The sequence below is a fragment of the Bos javanicus genome, chromosome 8 (genome assembly GCF_032452875.1).
Source record: "Bos javanicus breed banteng chromosome 8, ARS-OSU_banteng_1.0, whole genome shotgun sequence".
Taxonomy (NCBI): domain Eukaryota; kingdom Metazoa; phylum Chordata; class Mammalia; order Artiodactyla; family Bovidae; genus Bos; species Bos javanicus.
Window position 1 is genome coordinate 46,528,786 of NC_083875.1, and position 21,961 is coordinate 46,550,746.

The 21,961-nt window shown below is 39.3% G+C and overlaps 1 protein-coding gene across 5 annotated transcripts in view; it reads left to right on the forward strand.

Moving 5' to 3' along the window:
- The window catches only part of CFAP95 (cilia and flagella associated protein 95), a 161,063-nt gene that overhangs the window by 51,621 nt on the left and 87,481 nt on the right, over positions 1-21,961 (forward strand). For 2 of the 5 annotated variants that reach the window (XM_061425508.1, XM_061425514.1), the window contains exon 1: positions 5,203-5,441. The exons of 2 other annotated variants lie outside the window; for them this stretch is intronic. In XM_061425508.1, the coding sequence (XP_061281492.1) occupies positions 5,290-5,441 (152 nt within the window). In that variant the 5' untranslated portion in view covers positions 5,203-5,289. Of the gene's footprint in view, positions 1-5,201; positions 5,442-21,961 lie in introns of those variants that run through there. One more of the 5 variants, XM_061425513.1, reaches the window with a different exon arrangement.

The following is a 21,961-nucleotide window of genomic DNA, read 5'->3' on the forward strand; positions in this document are numbered from 1 at the left end:
TTTCTAGCCTAGAAATATCTGCAGGTTAGAGGCATTCTGGAGCTTTATATGGTAGCAGAGCCTGTGAAGCAGCTTGTGCTTCCAGGATTTAGAGGGCACCAAACATGCTGTTTTCCATGGACAAGAATGAACACTGGAAAGATTAACTGAGGATGGGCTGATTTCAAAGGACTCTGCCCAAGACGTATGAGGGCAAGGGTAAGATGACCTAAATAATCAGGATACATGATCTGCTCTTAGCAATAATGCAGTCTAAGGGGGCCTTTGAGGAACCTACAAAAATTCCCTATGACCAACATTTAGGCATCAACCACCCAGAGGGCTTTGACAGAAATTATGAGGTGAGCAGTCCAATAAGATGCTACTTCCCACCCCCTCCCCCTTAACTCTCCTCCAACCCTCAATCCTAACAAGGAAAGGAGCTGCATAGTGAACCCAGGAGGAAGAGAGGAGTTATTAAGGTGAAGGAATAGTAAGCAGCTGACCCTACCTCCAATTCCTCTAGAATTCCATGGTGGGCTTACCCCCAAAACACTCCTTTTCTGGCAGACACTATTTGTTGAATAGTACTTCCAGCTTCCTGTGAAAAGAAACATTTCAACTCTTTTTCCCAACTTGAGCCATGGGCCAAATTTCAAGAAGTATACTAATTAGTCATAGAATAGTGGCAAAAAAGTAAACAAGCCCTCTGTCTTAAAGATCCTTACTCTTAAGTCCTTATTTTCTTTATTATTATCTTTTAATGTTATCTTACTTGATTTTAGCCCCCTCCTGGCCAAGAGTCAGATAGGACTGAGCAAGGAACACTTTCACTTTTGACTGTTTAGAAAATGATCCTTCTGAAATATCCTGAGCCTCCCTACTTAAAGCAATCTATACATCATGGTATAGAAAGAGATTTAATTAACAGAGGAAACAGCGTCATAAGCCTAATTAACAGAGGAAACAGTGACATAAGCCAACTGAACACTGGAAACTCGAAATCATGCAACCCCGGGAAAGACCCTACAAGTTCAGAAAGTTTTCCAGTTTCTGCCCTAAGCTCCCCTTCTTTTCCCCAGACTGGTGACTCAGAATCCTCAGCTATGTGCTTGGCTCACTCAACAACTAGAAACTTGGTGCATACACTTGACCCTCTGGGAGAAGCCCTTTTGCAAGTTTCTTATCAGGCTGCTCATCCTGCAGCTGGGGGTGGGACTTATGAGGAACATAGGAAAATGTTTACCATCACCAGGAGCAGCTGCTGCTGCTGCTAAGTCGCTTCAGTCGTATCCAACTCTGTGCGACCCCATAGACGGCAGCCCACCAGGCTCTCCGTCCCTGGGATTCTCCAGGCAAGAACACTGGAGTGGGTTGCCATTTCCTTCTCCAATGCATGCAAGTTAAAAGTGAAAGTGAAGTTGCTCAGTCATGTCCGACTCCTAGCAACACCATGGACTGCAGCCTACCACGTCCCTCCGTCCATAGGATTTTCCAGGCAAGAGTACTGGAATGGGTTGCCATTGCCTTCTCCCACCAGGAGCAGAAAGGAGCCCAAATCCAATTTCTTTCCTCTGAGCTTCTTCCCTGGGAGAAAATGTTCCTTCATCTAGATTAAAGACCACAGGGAACAAAGAAAGTCACAAAGATATTGAACTTAATTTCCAGTGCCACTTTTATATAAGAACTAGTAACTGGTAGCTAAATTATCTCATTCTTGCTGCTAATAAACAGTGAAGGTGCCAAAACACCAAAGAGGCACAGAAGAAACATGGAAGAAACTAAGGGTTTAGATCATTTGTGAAAATGGGTATTCAGTCTTTGAATAATTAAGGATATCCAACTTGTAGAATATTAAAGAAATCCCTAATCTACATTTATGTTAGAGTATGTCATTACTAACCCAGGTCATTAAAGTTTTAACATGATATCTATGAGCAACTCTACTGAAGAATTTCACTTATTGGCTGGATTATATATCAAAATAAGGGAAATGCTGAATTATAGAATACTATACATTGAATATTTAATAAATTAATCCCCATGTTGACAGTAGGAGTTCCAGAAATAATGTCTGCTGCATGATAGGACTTAATCAATACTAGTTAATAATGGCTTGAGAGCAGGTCAATGCCTGATATGTTTGCAATCCAAATTAGAAGCACTGAAGAATCATATTCAAGGTTAAATTCCTCTAAAAAGACTGTTGGTAGTTATGAATAGCTAAAGGAAAGGCAAGAAGATTGAAGCTTTCGTTAGCATTACTCCTTTAAATATGAACTTATTCAAATAAATTTTGGCCCAGATTTCTAGGTCATACTATTTTCCTTTTATATTTTTCATGTAACTGAATTGTACCAAAATGTCTTGAGGGCTCAGCAGTAGTTTTTGACTCTAAAATCCATACCACTTCTCAGGAGGAAGAAGAAGAAGAAGAGGAAACAGGGAGAGGAAAGGTGGGAAGAGAGAAAGAAGAGGGAAGAAGGAAAGAAAATAAAGAGTGGTGATGGAAGAGGAAGGGATAAGGGGAGAAAAAGTGGGCAAAAGGAAACGAAGGAGAGAAGGGAGAGAGAACAGGAGATACATAGCGGGGACAGCGGGAGCAGGGAGGACCAGACACCTCTCATTCATTTTGATCCTAAATTTTTTATACAAAATATTTGAAAGAGAGCCCCTAGATATGTATATGGTGGGTGATGGGAGGTCCTCATTTCTGGAGAACTAAAAAAATTCTATGCAATCCTTAATTAGGACATAAATACTTGTTTCAAACTTTTAAGTATTATACAATTTCAGTACAAGTTTTTAAATAGATTTAAACTAGACTCATCATGAAGATAGTACAAACTAATGTTCTTGTGTAATTAAAATTTTTTTCTCTCAAATAATTGCATGACACGTGGTAGAAGAACTAGGAGAGGATAAGTTGATGGTGACTTTGGAAGGTGCTGAGTAGGGGCTTTTTCAAGAATTGAGCAGACTGTTAAGAAAGAAAGGAAAGGAGATGGTAAGGAGGTTAACCTCCGTGATTATTTACGTCTGGCTGGATTACATCTGTTTTAGGTTTACTGTTCTGGTCAGGTCTCCTTGGCAACCTCTTTATGGATCTGATAAAGCTAATAAAGAAATACACTGGAGTAGGCTGAGATGAAGGGATTCCCACTTCACAAGTTGGTCTGCCTGTACTTATCTTACAGAGAAGTACTGATTCAGCCACCTGAGCTGTAATTTTCTCACTCCAAGGATATTATGTTGAAAAGAGATTACTATAATAGAAGGCCTTGCATTAAGCCCTATACGTCATTGGTTTGATGAAGATTGAGGAAAACAGGAATAACTCAAGTATGTCAAAGATCAGTGATTTCATAGTTATAAAAAATAAAGCTTATTAAATGATCTTGAAAAGATTCCATATGAATACAAAACCATTGTTATCATTGGTAACAATATATAAAAATATCTGCCAACATTTTTCTGACTCAAGCTATTAAATTTCATATTAAAATATGATGAAAAGATATTTATTAAATACACCTTATAGACAAAGCTTGAAAAATAGTGAAGTATACTTAGGAAACTCTACAAAAACAACAAGCAGTTTAGAGTATTTTTTCTAAAATGATAAGAACAAAGTTAGTATGTAGTTATAACATTAGTAATTGAAATTTAATTGAGGACTGAGCATGTGTTAGGCACCGTTCCTTCTGCTTTCAATAAAGTTACCATCTTATGTAATTCTCACAAAACCCCCTCTGCAATAAATACTGTTCTATTACTGTAACTATTATTCTGTTCTGTAAGGATGGAATTAGCAACAGAAAATTCTATGAAATGTACTGCTGTATACAAAGAGAATAGATTATGTCTGAACTTGAGGGTATCAGAGAGTTAATCTCATACATCTTGGAAATCTCATAAATACTTGGGAAAGTATTTAGTAGACACAAGACAATAAAGTTTATCAAGTTGATATAAAGGGGAAGAGTGTAACAAAAAAGCAAATTCTTAGACTTGAAAATGCTGTCTGTTTGGCTTAAGGAACTCTAAAATAATGAATTTTATGCTTGTTTTGTTTGCTTTTGTAGTATATTGCTAGTTGGTGTGTTAAAGAGCTTTTAAATCTCTGCAGCACAAGAAAAAAGACTTGGCTCTGGGCAGCTTCCATCTCTCAGTCAAATTGGCTAGAGAGACCTGACATGTTGGATGTACATATATTATGTTGCCACCTCTTAAAGCATAAGTAAAACAAATACACTTTAAACATAAGTAAAATAAAATAAACCAAATGGTAATATGATAATAGTATTTTTGGAGCAACAGCAATGTGCTATGCTTTGATTGGACAGAATTGAGATTAGCATGGATCTTGTTTACACTTCTAATTTTCTTTTCATTCCTTCAAGAAGTAAAGGGCTAAAATAGCAATCAGTGCTCTCCTAGCACTAGGCAGGTGACAGTGGGCTGTTTTTTTGGTTCTAAGAAACGTGGTTTAACCGCGACTGTCAGTAAAATAGGGGCCTACACCTACCACAGGTGCCCACACTGGGCACTGCAGGCCACAGAAAAGCACTTAGTAGTTGTGTGTATTCAAATTTGTGAAATCTAATCCAGAACACTATTAGGCATACCATGATAAATCTTTTGCGAACTAGAAAATCGATTTGTAATGCGAAATATCTCTTGTGTTTTTAAGCTTGTGTAATGTGGTCTTCTTACAATAAGAAACTTCTGGAATTTATTGAAGCCTAAGGCTCTTTCTCAGAAAAGTTGTATGGAAAAGACATATTTTATGGTTTGAGGGGTGTTCTCTAGCTCCCTTTTAGTCAAATTTATGTAACTTGTAAGCAGAAGGTGTGGTGGCAACAGATGATTAATGGTAAAGAGAAACTTCCCCAAGGACAGCCAGAACAGACCAGCCCGGGGTTCAGGTCCACTTAGGCCTTAACTGACCCAGCGCTCCTGCTTAACTCCGTGCACTCTAAGGGGTAGGCTGTTAGGGTGAAACTACATATCCCAGGATGCAGTTGTCCCTCCCAAGCTGTAGGTAGTCTGCTCACTCCTCTCACTGCACTCTGGGGAGTGTAGTTTATTCCTAATCAGTAATTGCGTACACTGTCTAGGAAACCAGGACTGTTAAGTTTGAGGGATCGCCTCTCTATTGGCCCCGCCCTTCCATTGACCCCGCCCCTCCATTGACCTCGCTCCAGGTTGCTTAGGAGATGAGAGACGCGGAATCTTGGACTGTGTCAACACAGAGAACAGGATAGGTTCAGAGAGAAATCCTTCGAGGTCTGAGTCAGGAGGGCCGCCATGGATAGCTCTGACAGTTCCTGCCAGGAATGGTGCAGCCATGGACAATACTGGTTGGAACTCGGACCCACGGACTTAATGGAGCGCAAAGGCTCCCTAACCCTCCGCTCCCATCACAAGAAATACTCGAAGCCAGTATTGGTGTATTCCTGGTGAGCGAGCTCTCTTCGGATTCTTAGGTGCTGGGAGATGGAGAAGAAGGGAAGGGATGGGGGACGGGGGAGGAAAGGAGAGTAAGAGACAGAGGACGAGGGTGAAGAGCATGAAATAAACAGGAAAGAATAAGAAAAGAGGAAAAGAGCAGATAAAGAAAAACATCATTCAAGAGAGAGTAATCAGGAGGAAAAACAAAGGGAAACAGATCTTCAAAGGAGAAATGGAGAGTGTAGGATTGAAAGTTTGGGCAGGGCAGACGAGAGATAGAAGAGGACTCCAAGAACAGCTCCCTAGTACACACGGAGACCTGCTGCCACCAGACCCTGTCGGCCTGAGGTCACAGATCACCCACACAGAGAGTGGAGGTGGAGGGTATCTGCAGAGGCCAGGGAATCGTGGCAGAGTCTGTTAGGGGACCAAGGCACAGGAGGAGATGTCTGTTCAGAGGATGGCCTCAGGATTGCCATTTCTTGGGGGCAGTGAAACACAATGAATGATTTGAAAGAGGTCCCTAAAATTCCCTGTGTCCCCCACTGGGTAAACCAGCAAACATAGTTTATTTGACATGCACTGTGTTTACATTTTTTCTTTTAAAATAATTGACGACATTTAAAACCAGGAGATTTCACATGGAAATAGAGGATTGTGTCTTCTTTTGAAAAGCTGAAAGCCTTGGCAACAAAGAATTTTATTTTTTCTGGCAACTATGAATGTACTGGAGAGTTGAACACTGGCTACTGTTTAAGATGAGTCTACCCCTTTCTCTGGTAATTTTGACTTCTTGCCTGACCTCAGCAAACATTTACTTCCCTGCATTAAGTTTTGGGCTTGGAATTCACTTAGAGATTCTGCTATTTATTAAATATGACAGTGCCCAGTAGCAAAAACATGACACATATAATTGGGAGAAAAAATGAGGCCTTTTTAGAGCATTTAGAATTCTGTCCTTTGGGTCAATTTTCCTGGCTGTATTGTTGAGAATTATTGTTTTTGGATTATTTAGCATATTCTGGGTAAGAGGAAGATCTGAAATGAAATTTCATATCTTGTCCTCTTTATACTTTCACTTTTGAAAGAAAATAATTTTGACTCTAGCCCAGGGCTAAATTCTCCTTGATCCCTTCATTCATGTAATGTATGTGACTCCTGTTGTTTCTGTCTTGCAAATTTTCTATTGTCTACTCCCTTTCCCATGAGCCCTCTCCCTTAGTTTTACTTCTTATCCCTAAAACCAACTCTTTGCCTACTTTGAACTCACTATGACAGGTTATATTAATTTGAAATCAAAACCTACACTGGGAAGTAGAAAAATCCTCTTTAGCCTCATAAGAGGGGTTACCCCACAGGCCTCAAGCAAAATACTTAACTCTTCCATGATTTTGTTACTCCATAAGGATTTAGGTCATAATGTAAGTCACTGCCAGAAATTGTTAAGGAGAAAGACATTTTTCAAGTGGACAGTGCTTCTGCTCCCTTCTGTACCTCTTTTGCTTTCAAGATTTTCCTTGTGGTCATCACAGACATCAGTAACAAAACACAGAAAAACATGTATGAGAAAGAGAATGAGGATCTTGGTGGGAGAAAAGGGTGGTGTAACTGAAAGTCATTCTGATCACTACTGGAACTGTAGAGAGTTCTCATGTTGTTGGTTTTAGAAAGAAGATTTGGGAGCAGGAAGAAATAAATTCAACCCAACAAATATTTTTGTGTCATGGACTTTGCTATGTGTTGGAGATAGAGATGGATAAAGTGGTTCAATGAAATAATTTATATAAAGCATTTAATACCATGCCTGTGCATATTAAGGAGTCAATCATACATAGTAACTAATATTTATTTAGCATAATATAATGATTAAAAGCTTGGATTTTAGGTTTCAATACCAGTTCTGCAGCTTGTGATATGGTAAGTGACATGACTGTTCTAGGCCTCTGTTTCTGCAACTGCAAAATGGGGTTGATAGTATTATTATAAGATTAAACAAGGTATTATATGTGAAGCATCTTTTGACAGATAGCCTAGCAGGTAAACACAGTAAAGAGTATATACATGTATTAGGACATGATCATTGACCTCAATGAATTTCATTGGCCAATAAAGTAGAATGTCAGTAAATTCAGTATAATTTGATTTGTGCAAAATAGAGATGAGTGTAAGAGACAAATATAATAGGAGTGGGTGGTTAGTGTGCATATGGTTTTCTGAGCAAGGTTTAGAAGGAAGAATAGGGGTTCCATAGGTACACAAAAGAGAATAGACAAGAGCAATGTAATAGGAAGAAGCAGTGTCAGAGGGAAATAGAAGAGGTTCTCTATAGTTGGTAAATACAGTTGATCTCATTCCTTGTAGATTCTGTGTTTGCAAATTCCTTGCAAAAATTTATATGTAACCCCAATCATTACTTGCAGTGCTTTCATGGTCATTTATGGACATGTGCTGAGAGGCAAAAAATTTGAATCATCCCACACACATAGTCTTAGTTGATGTCGGACACTCTGCCTTCTTGTTTTAGCTCCTCTTCCTGTAAACAAGTATTCTTTTCACAGTCTACTTAGTGCCATGTTTTTTGCATTTTCGTACATTTTGTTGGTGATATCATTGTTCAGGTGGCCCCCAAACATAGTGTTGAAGTGCTGTCTAGTGTTCCTAAGTGCAAGAAGGCTGTTAAGTGCCTCATGAAGAAAGTATGTGTGTTACATAAACTTCATTTGGACTTGAGTTACAATGCTATTGGCTGTAATTTCAATGTTAGTGAGTCAACAATATATATTAAACAAGATGTGTTTAAACAGGGACACACATAAAACCAGGTCACGTATTGATTAGTTGATGAAAATGTGACCTGAAGCTCATAGGAACCTAATCCTGTATTTCCCCTAAGAACAATGATTCGGTATTTTCTAATTGTTTGTGACTTTTTAGAACATAACAGCCTCAAATAATGAGAATCAATTATCAAATCTGAGAAACACTTGCATTTCTCTGAGCTGGCTGTGCTGCTGGCATCCTTGTTTTCCTTCCACATCCATTCACCAAGATCTGTCCTAAAAAAAAAAACTATATAAAGTTCAAATTGTATAAATTTCTAGATGAATAAATGTCATTGACCATTTTGTTTTTATGTATTCTGGTCATCACTGTTTGCTTTCTTTTGACTTATTTTGTTATATATTAAAACTTTTATTGAATTTTTAAAAGACTTTTATTGGATTTTAACCTTATGTTAGTGATTAATTGATGAACACCTACTGTCTAAAATACACCATTTGAGGGTACGTCAATAGTGGCTCCAGAGAAGGCAATGGCACCCCACTCCAGTGTTCTTGCCTGGAGAATCCCAGGGACGGTGGAGCCTGATGGGCTGCCGTCTATGGGGTTGCACAGAGTCAGACACAACTGAAGTGACTTAGCAGCAGCAGCAGCAGCAGCAATAGTGGTTCAGTGGTTAAGACTCCATGCTTCCACTGCAGGGGCCATAGGTTTAATCTCTGGTCAGGGAACTGAGATTCTGCATGTTTCATGGTGTGGCATAAAATAAAATATAAAATAAAAGAATCATTTTGTGGCCTCTCAATTGAGTAGTTGATCAACTAAGGGACTGTGCCTATAGGTTTGCAAAATATAATCTAACTGGGAGAAATTCTGAGGTACCTCTTAATAAACATTTAAGTGATTCCTGTGTTCTTCTTTATGCAGAATGTAATGCAAGTCTGTTTGACTTCACTACACATTAAAAAGAGTTGTGTATAATAGACATGATAAGCTGAAATACCCAGAATGGCTGGTAAAAGTGTTTCTGGTCCATTACTGGATGAGAAATTGTATAGGAGCCTTGTCTTCTTGCAGTTGGAGTGGTGAATAGAGAGACATATCACTTGCATTATACCTTGATGCTTCTGAATTTTTTCTAGAAACTATCTTTCTCTCTTCATTCCTGTAGCATTTATGGAGCTATATCATCAGATGTTTCCATTGGAAATTATGAGTTGAGGGGAAGTTTTCTCTTGGGATATCTTCCCACTCATTGGAATAATTGAATACTAAGAACCAGGACAACTAGATTTGCCCTTAATAAATTCTCTAGTGTGAGGCTAGTTCTTATTTATTTATTTATTATACTTATCTCTTTTTCCTTGGCCAAATTGACATCTGGTAGTAAGTGATGGAAGAAGGCAATGGCAACCCACTCCAGTACTCTTGCCTGGAGAATCCCATGGCCAGAGGAGCCTGGTGGGCTACATTCCATGGGGTCGTGAAGAGTCAGTCGCGACTGAGCGACTTCACTTTCACTTTTCACTTTCATGCATTGGAGAAGGAAATGGCTACCCACTCCAGTATTCTTGCATGGAGAATCCCAGGGACAGAGGAGCCTGGTGGGCTGCCATCTATGGGGTCGCACGGAGTTGGACAGGACTGACACAATTTAGCAGCAGCAGCAGCAGTAAGTGATGAGCCAAAAAAATTCACTCAAGTCTCCATGGAGACAGTCCATGCTCTGGTCTCCATGGTGACATTTAAAGAGTTTTAAGGACTCACTCAGGTTAATTTTATATATTTTTAATTTCAATTACTTCTCTCTCCTGCCTGAGTCCTAAATTAAAGAGCTTGGGTATTTTACTCTCCTGCCTCATCACCCCCATTATAGGAAGAAAACAGAAAGAGAAAGGGGAAAAAGGAAGAAAAATTAAAATGTGGTGATAATTGTAGGGTAGGGAACTTGATAGTTTTAAATTTTTTTACAGAAAACCATTTGGGTGGGGGAAAGAAATTAAAGAACTTTCTATGATGCTCTTCAGACTTATATTCTATTGTGCTGTTTGAACAAGGAGTTCATATGAATTCAAGGTACTTCACATTTAGAGGAGAATCCAGTTTCAAGGCACTAGGATATCATTAGTATGTTTATTAGAAAATAGAGATGACTTTTCTAATGTGCTGTATGTTCTTCTTACATTTAATCAGCAGTTTTCTCGTGGACTAACCTGGAAGTCTTAAACAGATCTTCTTTATCCATCAGTCCCATCTTCTCATATCTCCAGCACACACTCAAGATAAAAAGGCAAAGAAAATAAAGCAAGCTCTTTAGTAATGTCATGTTGCAGCCTGCCTCTGTTGAAATCCATAAATGCTTCCCCTTCCAGCAAGCCTCCATTCTACTTTAACAACTTAGACCCTCAGTCAAAAGTTTTTAACTCTTTTGTGCATTTTAAATGTTTGGTTATATGGCGAGCAAAGAGAAGAGAATTTAAAGAGCTTTTTTGGTCAGTAATGAGAAGTGAGAAGAGCAAGCCTCAGGGTAAATTATAAGAACACAGTTGATGCTCAAATAATGTTTATCAAAGAAATGAACAAATGAGCAGATAGAAAGGACACACACACAAATACAAAAGGCATTGCAGGCTGGGGCCTCTATTTTATATTTTAAAAAGACCCTAAGGTAAAGGACTACAGGATAATGCAGATCCATAATAAACCCAGAGCTGATTTTCACAGTCCTGACCCTTAAAACATTTTTTAAATTAAATTATATATAGTTGATTTACAATATTGTGTTAATTTCTGCTATACAGAAAAGTGACTCAGTTTTACATATATATTTTTTTCAAATTCTTTTCCATTATGATTTATTACATGATATTGAATATAGTTCCCTGTGCTATACAATAGGACCTTTTTGGTTGTCTATCTTGTATATAATAGTTTGCATCTGACTAATCCCAAATTCCCAATCCTTCCTTCCCCCCAGCGCCCTCGCCCTTGGCAACCACAAGTCTGTACTCTGTGAGTCTGTTTCGTAGAAATGTTCATTTGTGTCCTATTTTAGATTCCACATATAAGTGATATTATGTGGTTTTTATCTTTGTCTTCCTGACTTAATTGGTTTGGCGTAATAAATCTCTAAGTCCATCTGTGTTTCTGCACATGCACAGCCCTGATCCTGATACAGCAGGATGACACTGAAGCATGTTTGGTCACCTCTGTAGAGGTAAGATTAGAGGATTATAAAGCATTAGGCTTTGATTAGAATGGTAAAGAATTTTAAAATGGGAGCTAAACATGTACTCTTCCTAGATGTAGTACACGAATTACCAGGAATGTACTGGTAATGACAGGTACATGAATAACAGGTAGTTAGGAAATTCTTAGTTAGTATAAGGACAAAGGATAGTCACATTTTAAAGAGGCATTCTAATTTCTTAACTCATACTTAAAAAAAAATTTGGCTGTGCTGGGTCTTCATTGCAGGGTGCGGGCCTTCTCTTGTGGTGGTGCAAGGACATCTCTAGTTGCAATACATGGGCTTCTCTTGTTGTAGGGCACAGATTCTAGAGTGCACAGCACAAGCTCAGTAGTTGTGTCTTAACTCGGGCTTTAAAAAACATTTCAAGTTATAATACTGTGTGACCATTTAAGATGATGTGGTAGTATAGATGGGGAAACAGTGGAAACAGTGTCAGACTTTATTTTTGGGGGCTCCAAAATCACTGCAGATGGTGACTGCAGCCATGAAATTAAAAGACACTTACTCCTTGGAAGGAAAGTTATGACCAACCTAGACAGCATATTCAAAAGCAGAGACATTACTTTGTCAACAAAGGTCCATCTAGTCAAGGCTTTGGTTTTTCCTGTGGTCATGTATGGATGTTAAAGTTGGACTGTGAAGAAAGCTGAGCGCCAAAGAATTGATGCTTTTGAACTGTGGTGTTGGAGAAAATTCTTGAAAGTCCCTTGGACTGCAAGGAGATCCAGCCAGTCCATTCTAAAGGAGATCAGTCCTGGGTGTTCTTTGGAAGGACTGATGCTAAAGCTGAAACTCCAATACTTTGGCCACCTCATGCGAAGAGTTGACTCATTGGAAAAGACTCTGATGCTGGGAGGGATTGGGGGCAGGAGGAGAAGGGGACGACAGAGGGTGAGATGTCTGGATGGCATCACCAACTCGATGGACAAGAGTTTGGGTGAACTCCGGGAGTTGGTGATGGACAGGGAGGCCTGGTGTGCTGCAATTCATTGGGTCGCAAAGAGTCGTACATGACTGAGCGACTGAACTGAACTGATAGTAGATCAATGACGTGGAAATATATTTACTATCTAGTCGGTGGAAGAATTAGAAATTTTCATGTAAGTCAGATACATATATAAAATTTGTTTTCTAAAACTGATCCTTAAGGTTTTTCAACTGTTGGTTACTAGAGAAAAATTCAAACATACCAATTTAAGGATTTCTCTATCTCTGAGTTTAAACAGTTTGTTTTAGATTAAAATAGTCTCTTTCGGAACAGTTCCCACTCTTCTGAGTCCTACCTCCTCCACCCTCTCCTTTTCCTGCATGAGGGACTGAAGTTATACGGTATTTTGGTTATGGGGGAGTGAGTCTCCCAGATCTACATGTGGATCCTTGTTCTTGCTCACCTCATTCTTATTCCAACTTCTGTCCTTGCTATTGGTGAATTTTTGACTAATCCACTTGGTTCGTTGAAGACCTGAGGGGTCTGCTTATAGACTCATTTCTATTTTGGCTCTCCTTAGCACTATAGATCCCCATGTCAGCTCATCCTCCCCTGTACCCTAACTTAGGCTGGTAGTAGCCACTGTGGTAGGGATACCCAGAACATAGTGGTCCTGTAGCTGGCCCACTGACTCTCAAAGTTTAAGAAATTTAGCCCTTTTATTTCTTAACAGCTCCTGACTTTCAATAAAAGCATCTGACCCAGGACTAAAGAGGGCTTCCCAGGTGGCTCAGTGGTAAAGAATCTGCCTGCCAAACAGGAGATGCGGGTTCAATCCCTGGGTTGGGAAAGTCCCCTGGAGAAGGGAATGGCAACCCACTCCAGTATTCTTGCCTGGGAAATCCCATGTACAGAGGAGCCTGGCAGGCTACAGTCCATGGAATCACAAAGAGTTGGACACAATTTAGTGACTAAACAGCAGCAGCAGCAGGACTAAAGGAATTTATTGTTATTCAGAAGTTAATCACCAACACTTTATTTTTCTTAGTATTCAAAACAGTCCTAGATCTTCCCAGTGCGAATGTGGATGCCTCTAATTTATTAGAACAAAGATTATTTTAAAGAGTTAAGCAAAGAAAAATGTTAATATTTTAAAATATAATCTCATTTTAAGTAAAAAAAGAAACAGCATGTAATAAAGTCTTTTGTTAAAAATATATGTCTATATGCATTGGAAAGAGGCTGAAAGATATTTACTATGCAACACAAGATATTTTATTACTGGATGGTGGATTTATGGATTATTTGTCCTTTACTTTTTTCCTATTTGCCACTTTTACATTTTCCATAATGAATGTATATTATTTTCATAGTAAGAATAAAGTAAAAGTACTTTAAAAAATTTGATATCACTTTCTACAGCTTTTCCCTTGGAGCAAACATTCTCTAAATGATCAGAATTTAAACACAATACTTCATCTCTTTCATAGTCTGAGTCATTCTTCATGGTTTATTATGAATCTTTTAAAAATATCTTTTTAATTGCCAGTTTATATTGGATAAAAAGGATGATGCTATTCACATTCCTTTAGTTTAACCACCCTTTCATTCTTGTCTGTGTTCTATAATGGTAGGTCCTACGCGATGGTTATTTTTAATCTTAGTGCTACATACTTATTCCTCAACATATGCACATACCCACAAATGCTTTTGAATGTAGTAGTTTTGGGGAGGGAAACATCTTATTTTCTATTTTTCAGGACGATGCAGGACATTCTGCATCCTTTTGTCTGGACTGTATTTTTCTTTCAGTGCTATTCTCTCTTTGTGAAATCCCAACCAAATTATTTTCTGAAAACCAGTGGTTATAAAATTGTACCTTGACCTTTGTGTGAGGTTTTGCTTAATTTACCTGATGGCCAAAATAAAACAGTTTTACTTGCAAGATGAACCCTTGACCTGTAGGGCAGATATTATAGGACAGGCATTTCCTCATGTGGGTGCACTTGGATTAGAAAAGATCATTGCTGTATACAAGTACCTCTGCCAGAGCCAACTCCCTCCTGTTCTTGGGACCATCTCTCTTCTGGGCTGCAGGAGTCACCAGAGCCTTGTCATAATGCTGCTGCACTCTTCCTCACAGAGAGTCACCTGTGCTTTTTCACCAGCTTTCTTTCCCTTAATGATGGTCCTTTTCTAGGTAAGGATGTGTAGGGTGTGAGGGAGGAGGTAAGAAGAAGGTGGGGCTTAGTGATATTTTGATAAGGAGAGGTTCAATCTTATGGACCCCAGGATACCCAGGCTCAGAGCTCAAGGTTTTCAATAGCACTAGAACGAGCACTGTTTGATAAACTTCTCTGAGTTGGCCTGAGAAGCCACCTCATCAGTACTATTTTCTGTGTACTGATCAGACTTCTTTTGACTGCAGTTGACAAATACTCAGCTTGCACTAGCGTAAGGAAGGAAGGAAATGAATTAGGTCATGATATTCATAGAATGGTTGATCACTAGATAAGAAGTGCAGGGATGCAGCTCAACCTCAGGAAAACAGATGTAAGGGATGCTACTGCCTCCAGGTCTTGCTTCACTTCTGCTCTCTCCTCCTCTTTGTTTACCCTCATTGTATCACTGAAGACTATGAGAAACATGACTGCTATGGTTCTGTAATCTATAACTTAGATCTTCAACCAACAAAAAAGCTGGTTTTAAAATATCTTAAGTTCTGAATTTTAAAATTTCAGGTCAGATGTCCATTATTGGGCCAAGTATCTGTTTGGGGTCATCTGACTGGTCAAGGTTAGGTAGAAAATGGCAGCTCACCAATAGCCATAGGGCACAATGGACATTCCCAGGAGAAAGGAGAAGTGCTAGGCTGATAATCCTATGTATGCTTAGTTGCTCAGTCATATCTGCCTCTTTATGACCCCGTGGACTGTGGCCTACCAAGCTCCTCTGTCCCTGGTTTTCTCCAGAGAGAAAATTTCTCCAGTATTCTTCTCCAGAGAAGAATACTGAAGTAGGTAGCCATTCCCCTCTCCAGAGGATCTGCCCCACACACCTGTGTCAAACCTGAGTCTCCTGCATTGCAAGCAGATTCTTTACCATCTGAGCCAACAGGGAAGCCCAATAATCCCATAGATATCTACTATGTCCCATCCTATCTTGTAGATATTTATATGATATAATACTATATCCTATAGAAAGTTACTGCAGTGGAGAATGAATTCTAAATTCCAAATACCCAAATTTATAACACAAGTTTAAAATATAATCCATTAATATATTGATGTTAATGGAGGTGATGGGATTTCAGTTGAGCTATTTCAAATCCTAAAAAATGATGCTGTGGAAGTGCTGCACTCAATATGCCAGCAACTTTGGAAAACTCAGCAGTGGCCACAGGACTGAAAACAGTCAGTTTTCATTCCAATCCCAAAGAAAGGCACTGCCAAAGAATGTTCAAACTACCACACAATTGCACTCATCTCACACTCTAGCAAGGTAATGCTCAAAATTCTCCAAGCCAGGCTTCAACAGTACATGAATCATGAACTTCCAGATGTTCAAGCTGGATTTAGAAGAGGCAGAGGAACTAGAGATCAAATTGCCAACATCCACTAGATCATCAAAAAAGTAAGAGAGTCCCAGAAAAGCATCTACTTCTGCTTTATTGACTATGCCAAAGCCTTTGACAGTGTGGATCACAACAAACTGTGGAAAATTCTTCAAGGGATGGGAATACCAGACCACGCAACCTGCTTCCTGAGAAATCTGTATGCAGGTCAAGAAGCAACAGTTAGAACTGGACACGGAACAACAGACTGGTTCCAAATTGGGAAAGGAGTACATCAATGCTGTATATTTTCACCCTGCTTATTTCACTTATATGCAGAATGCATCATGTGAAATGCTGGGCTGGATGAAGCACAAGCTGGAATCAAGATTGCCGGAAGAAATATCAATAACCTCAGATACATAGATGACACCACCCTTATGGCAGAAAGTGAAGAGGAACTAAAGAGCCTCTTGATGAAAGAGGAGAGTGAAAAAGTTGGCTTAAAGCTCAACATTCAGAAAACTAAGATCATGGTATCCGGTCCTGTCACTTCATGGCAAATAGACAGGGAAACAGTGGAAACAGTGACAGACTATTTTTAGGGGCTCCAAAATCACTGCAGATGGTGACTGCAGCCATGAAATTAAAAGATGCTTGCTCCTTGGAAGAAAAGCTATGACCAACATAGACAGCATATTCAAAAGCAGAGACGTTACTTTGCCAACAAAGGTCTGTCTAGTCAAAGCTATGGTTTTTTCCAGTAGTCATGTATGGATGTGAGAGTTGGACCATAAAGAAAGCTGAGCGCCAAAGAATTGATGCTTTTGAAATATGGTGTTGGAGAAGAATCTTGAAAGCCCCTTGAAATGCAAGGAGATCCAACTAGTCCATCTTAAAGGAAATCAGTCCTGAATATTCATTGGAAGGACTGATGCTGAAGCTGAAACTCCAATACTTTGGCCACCTGATCCGAAGAACTGACTCATTGGAAAAGACACTGATGCTGGAAAAAATTGAAGGCAGGAGGAGAAGAGGACAGCAGAGAATGAGATGGTTGGATGGCATCATTGACTCAATGGACATGAATTTGAGAAAGCTCTGGGGGTTGGTAATGGACAGGGAAGCTTGGTGTGCTGCAGTCCATGGGATCGCAAAGAGTCGGACATGACTGAGCAACTGAAGAGAACTGAATATATTGATGATTTCCTACATTAGCTATTATTTCGACTTTAAATTTCCCCACTCACCCACCCAACTGGGACCCATACATGCAGTTTTCAAAAATTGACCTTAGGGACTTTCCTGGTGGTCCAGTGGTTAAGAATCTGCCTGCCAATGCAAGTGACATGAGTTCAATCCCTGGTCCAGGAAGATCCCACACACTGTGAAGTAACTAAGCCTGTGTGCCACTACTACTGAGCCAGCTCACTAGAGCCCAGGAGTTGCAACTACTGAAGCCCATGTGCCTAAAGCCCATGCTTCACAACAAGAGGAACCAGCACAATGAGAAGCCTGAGAACCTCAGCGAAGAGTAGCCTCTGCTCCTCACAACTAGAGTAAGCCTGCACATAGTAATAAAGCAATAAAGACCCAGCACAGCCAAAGATAAATTAAAAAAAAAACTGAATCTTTAAAAAAATAATTTTAAAAAATTGACCTTAGATATCACAGATAGAAAATAAAAATCTTGTGTAGAGATTTGGTGAACAAAACATTTTGTGGTGTTTTGAAATATTTATGAATAAATTTGAGTATTATATTGCTGCTTTTAATAGACACATCTTCTATTACTGTTTATAATATTTAATTTTGAAATACAATTACATTTTAATTGATATTAGTCACACTAAGTGTTTTCTTTATTTTTATCACACTAAGTTTTGATGCATTAACAAAGGTAATTAATTCACAAAAAATTATGTTTCTTTGTTGAGATGTTAGATCCTCAATCAGATAGTTCCAAGTTCAATCAAATGGAAGAATTAATGTAATTTAATTTATTTATTGCAAAGAATTTATCTTCCTTTTGTAGAAAGTGGTAGGAAGAATATTTTGAAATTAAAATTTATGAATCACTTGTCACAATTTTTAAAACACTTGGGAAAACACTGAGCTGTTCCGCCAGGACCCAGAAGCATGAAATGAGCTTTTGAAAACAAAAAGCAAAATACCAAATAACCCCTACCCCCTCCAAAAAAAAACAATGTTTTTTTCTAAATAAAGAGATCTCTTATGAATGGCATCAACTGGGTTTCAGATTTGACAGTGAATAAGACATTCTCCCTGCCCTTAGGAGGTCAAGATTACTGTGAGACAGTAATAAGACCTATAATAAATAACATTACCCTCAGAGAGGTCTTGCTGGGCAATTACTATGTACTGTAATACTTGCTAGGACTGGAGTAAGCAGAGTGCTCTGGAGACATCTAAGAGGAGCACTTAGGCCTGTTGGACCAGGGAAAGTTTTCTAGAGCAGGTTGTCCTAGCTCCTAGGATCCACATGGATAACTAAAGATGGCCCATTATTTTAGTTTTCAAAGTGAAGGAATTACTTGTCCTTCCCCTACAGTGTTTGAAAATATGTGTACATTTTTATATTAGTTAATTTCAGTTGCTCAGTTGTGTCCAACTCTGCGACCCCATGGACTGCAGCACGCCAGGCTTCCCTGTCCATTACCAACACCCGGAGCTTGCTCACTCATGTCCATTGAGTCAGTGATGCCATCCAACCATCTAATTCTCTGTCGTCCCCTTCTCCTCCTGCCTTCAATATTTTCCAACACCAGGGTCTTTTCCAATACGTCAGTTCTTTGCATCAGGTGGTCAAAGTATTGGAGTTTCAGCTTTAGTATCAATCCTTCCAATGAATATTCAGGATTGATTGAATCAAACCTTTTGGGTTGACTGGTTTGATCTCCTTGCAGTCCAAGGGACTCTCAAGAGTTTTCTCCAATGCCATAGTTCAAAAGCATCAGTTCTTTGGCACTCAGCTTTCTTTATGGTCCAACTCTCACATCCATACATGACTACTGGAAAAACCGTAGCTTTGACTAGACAGACCTTTGTAGGCAAAGTAATGTCTTTGCTTTTGAATATGCTGTCTATGTAGGTCATAGCTTTTCTTCCAAGGAGCAAGCATCTTTTAATTTCATGGCTGCAGTCACCATCTGCAGTGATTTTGGAGCCCCTAAAAATAGTCTGTCACTGTTTCCGCTGTTTCCCCGTCTATTTCCCATGAAGTGATGGGACCAGATGCCATGGTCTTAGTTTTCTGAATGTTGAGCTTTAAGCCAACTTTTTCACTCTCCTCTTTCACTTGCATCAAGAGGATCTTTAGTTCTTCTTCACTTTCTGCCATAAGGGTGGTGTCATCTATGTATCTGAGGTTATTGGTATTTCTCCCAGCAATCTTGATTCCAGCTTATGCTTCATCCAGCCCAGCATTTCACATGATGCATTCTGCATATAAGTGAAGTAAGCAGGGTGAAAATATACAGTATTGACGTACTCCTTTCCCAATTTGGAACCAGTCTGTTGTTCCGTGTCCAGTTCTAACTGTTGCTTCTTGACCTGCATACAGATTTCTCAGGAAGCAGGTTGCGTGGTCTGGTATTCCCATCTCTTGAAGAATTTTCCACAGTTTGTTGTGATCCACACTGTCAAAGGCTTTGGCATAGTCAATAAAGCAGAAGTAGATGCTTTTCTGGGACTCTCTTGCTTTTTTGATGATCTAGTGGATGTTGGCAATTTGATCTCTAGTTCCTCTGCCTCTTCTAAATCCAGCTTGAACATCTGGAAGTTCATGATTCATGTACTGTTGAAGCCTGGCTTGGAGAATTTTGAGCATTACCTTGCTAGAGTGTGAGATGAGTGCAATTGTGTGGTAGTTTGAACATTCTTTGGCAGTGCCTTTCTTTGGGATTGGAATGAAAACTGACCGTTTTCAGTCCTGTGGCCACTGCTGAGTTTTCCAAAGTTGCAGGCATATTGACTACAACATTTTAACATTATTATCTTTCAGGATTTGAAAAAGTTCAACTGGAATTCCATCACCTCCACTAGCTGTGTTTATAGCGATGCATCCTCAGGCCCACTTGGCTTTGCATTCCAGCATGTGTGGGTCTAGATGAGTGACCACACCTTCATGGTTATCTGGGTCATGAAGATCTTTTTTGTACAGTTCTTCTGTGTATTCTTGCCACCTCTTCTTCATATCTTCTGTTTCTGTTTAGGTCCATACCATTTCTGTCCTTTGTTGAGCCCATCTTTGCATGAAATGTTCCCTTGGTATTTCTAATTTTCTTGAAGAGATCTCTAGTCTTTCCCATTCTGTTGTTTTCCTCTGTTTCTTTGCACTGGTCACTGAGGAAGGCTTTCTTATCTCTCCTTGCTATTCTTTGGTGCTCTGCATTCAAATGGGTATATCTTTCCTTTTCTCCTTTGCTTTTCACATCCCTTCTTTTCACAGATATTTGTAAGGCCTCCTCAGACAGCTATTTTGCCTTTCTGCATTTCTTTTTCTTGGGGATGGTCTTAATCCCTGCCTCCTCTATAATGTCAGGAACCTCCATCCATAGTTCTTCAGGCACTCTGTCTATCAGATCTAATCCTTTAAATCTATTTGTCACTTCCACTGTATAATCATAAGGGATTTTATTTAGGTCATATGTGAATGGTCTAGTGGTTTTCCCTACTTTCTTCAATTTAAGTCTGAAATTTACAATAAGGAGTTCATGATCTGAGCCACAGTCAGCTCCTGGTTTTGTTTTTGCTGACTGTATAGAGCTTCTCCATCACTGGCTGCAAAGAATATAATCAATCTGATTTCAGTATTGACCATCTGGTGATGTTTATGTGTACAGTCTTCTCCTGTGTTGTTGGAAGAGGGTGTTTGCTATGACCAGTGCATTCTCTTGGCAAATCTCTGTTAGCCTTTGCCCTGCTTCATTCTGTACTCCCAAGTCCAAATTTGCCTGTTACTCCAGGTGTTTCTTGACTTCCTATTTTTGCATTCCAGTGATAACATACAGCTCCTAAAATCTCAGTGGTTTAACACATAAAGGTGTATTTCCTGCTCACAGAAGAGTTTCTTTAGGTTTCTGGTGAACTTTCGGCATTCCTCCACAGAGATCCTCTGGGATTCAGGCTGATTGAGGTGCCATCATCTAGAAAGTCTTTTGCTTTGGCAGGGAAAAAAAAGATTTGAGAATTCTACAGGAGAAATGAAATGTATCATTTCTGCTCTTTTTTTTTTTTTTTTTTATTGGCCAGAGCTAGTCAAATGAACCTTACTAACTGCAAAGTTTCTGGGAATTTTAATCGCTTGTATTTCCAGAAAAAAGGAGAAATTGTATTGGCAGGCTAAATATCTGTCACATATGGAAGACTTCCTTGTAAAACTCCCATCCTAGGTGGGCTCCAGGGCTAGACTTTAGTACCTCCAGCCCTGAAGCCATTGCCCCTGTGCATATTAGCAAATGTCCCAAGGGCATCAACAGGTTTTGTGTTTTAAAATTCTATTTATCCCTTTGGTTACAGGCTTTCATCCAAAAATTGGCCTTTAAATTCCCCACTGGATTATCAGCTCTTTCATACTTTCAATGTGTTGGAATTTAAAATACACACACGGACACACGTGTGTGTATATGTATATATTGATCTAGCATTTCCACTGTTTTCAGTGAAAGAGTTTATCTGCAAAACTATGAGAATGTAGTCTGGCTGGTGCTCTGAGAGTTCCTAGTTTTCGACAATCTCTCTCCTGAGATTATCTGCTCTGTCTCTGCTTCTTCCACTTGTCTTCAACTGGAACTTGGCTGCTTAAAGTAGCCCTTATACATGATGTAATCTAGGGATTATAACTTTGCCATAAATTAGTTTTCTTTTAATTTTTCCATTTCCTTTGCTGCTATTGAATGATTTTTAGGAAGAAATGGAAAAAGTGTTCATTTGTGTAGTTAATGATGCTGTGAAAGTCCTGCACTCAATATGTCAGCAATTTTGGAAAACT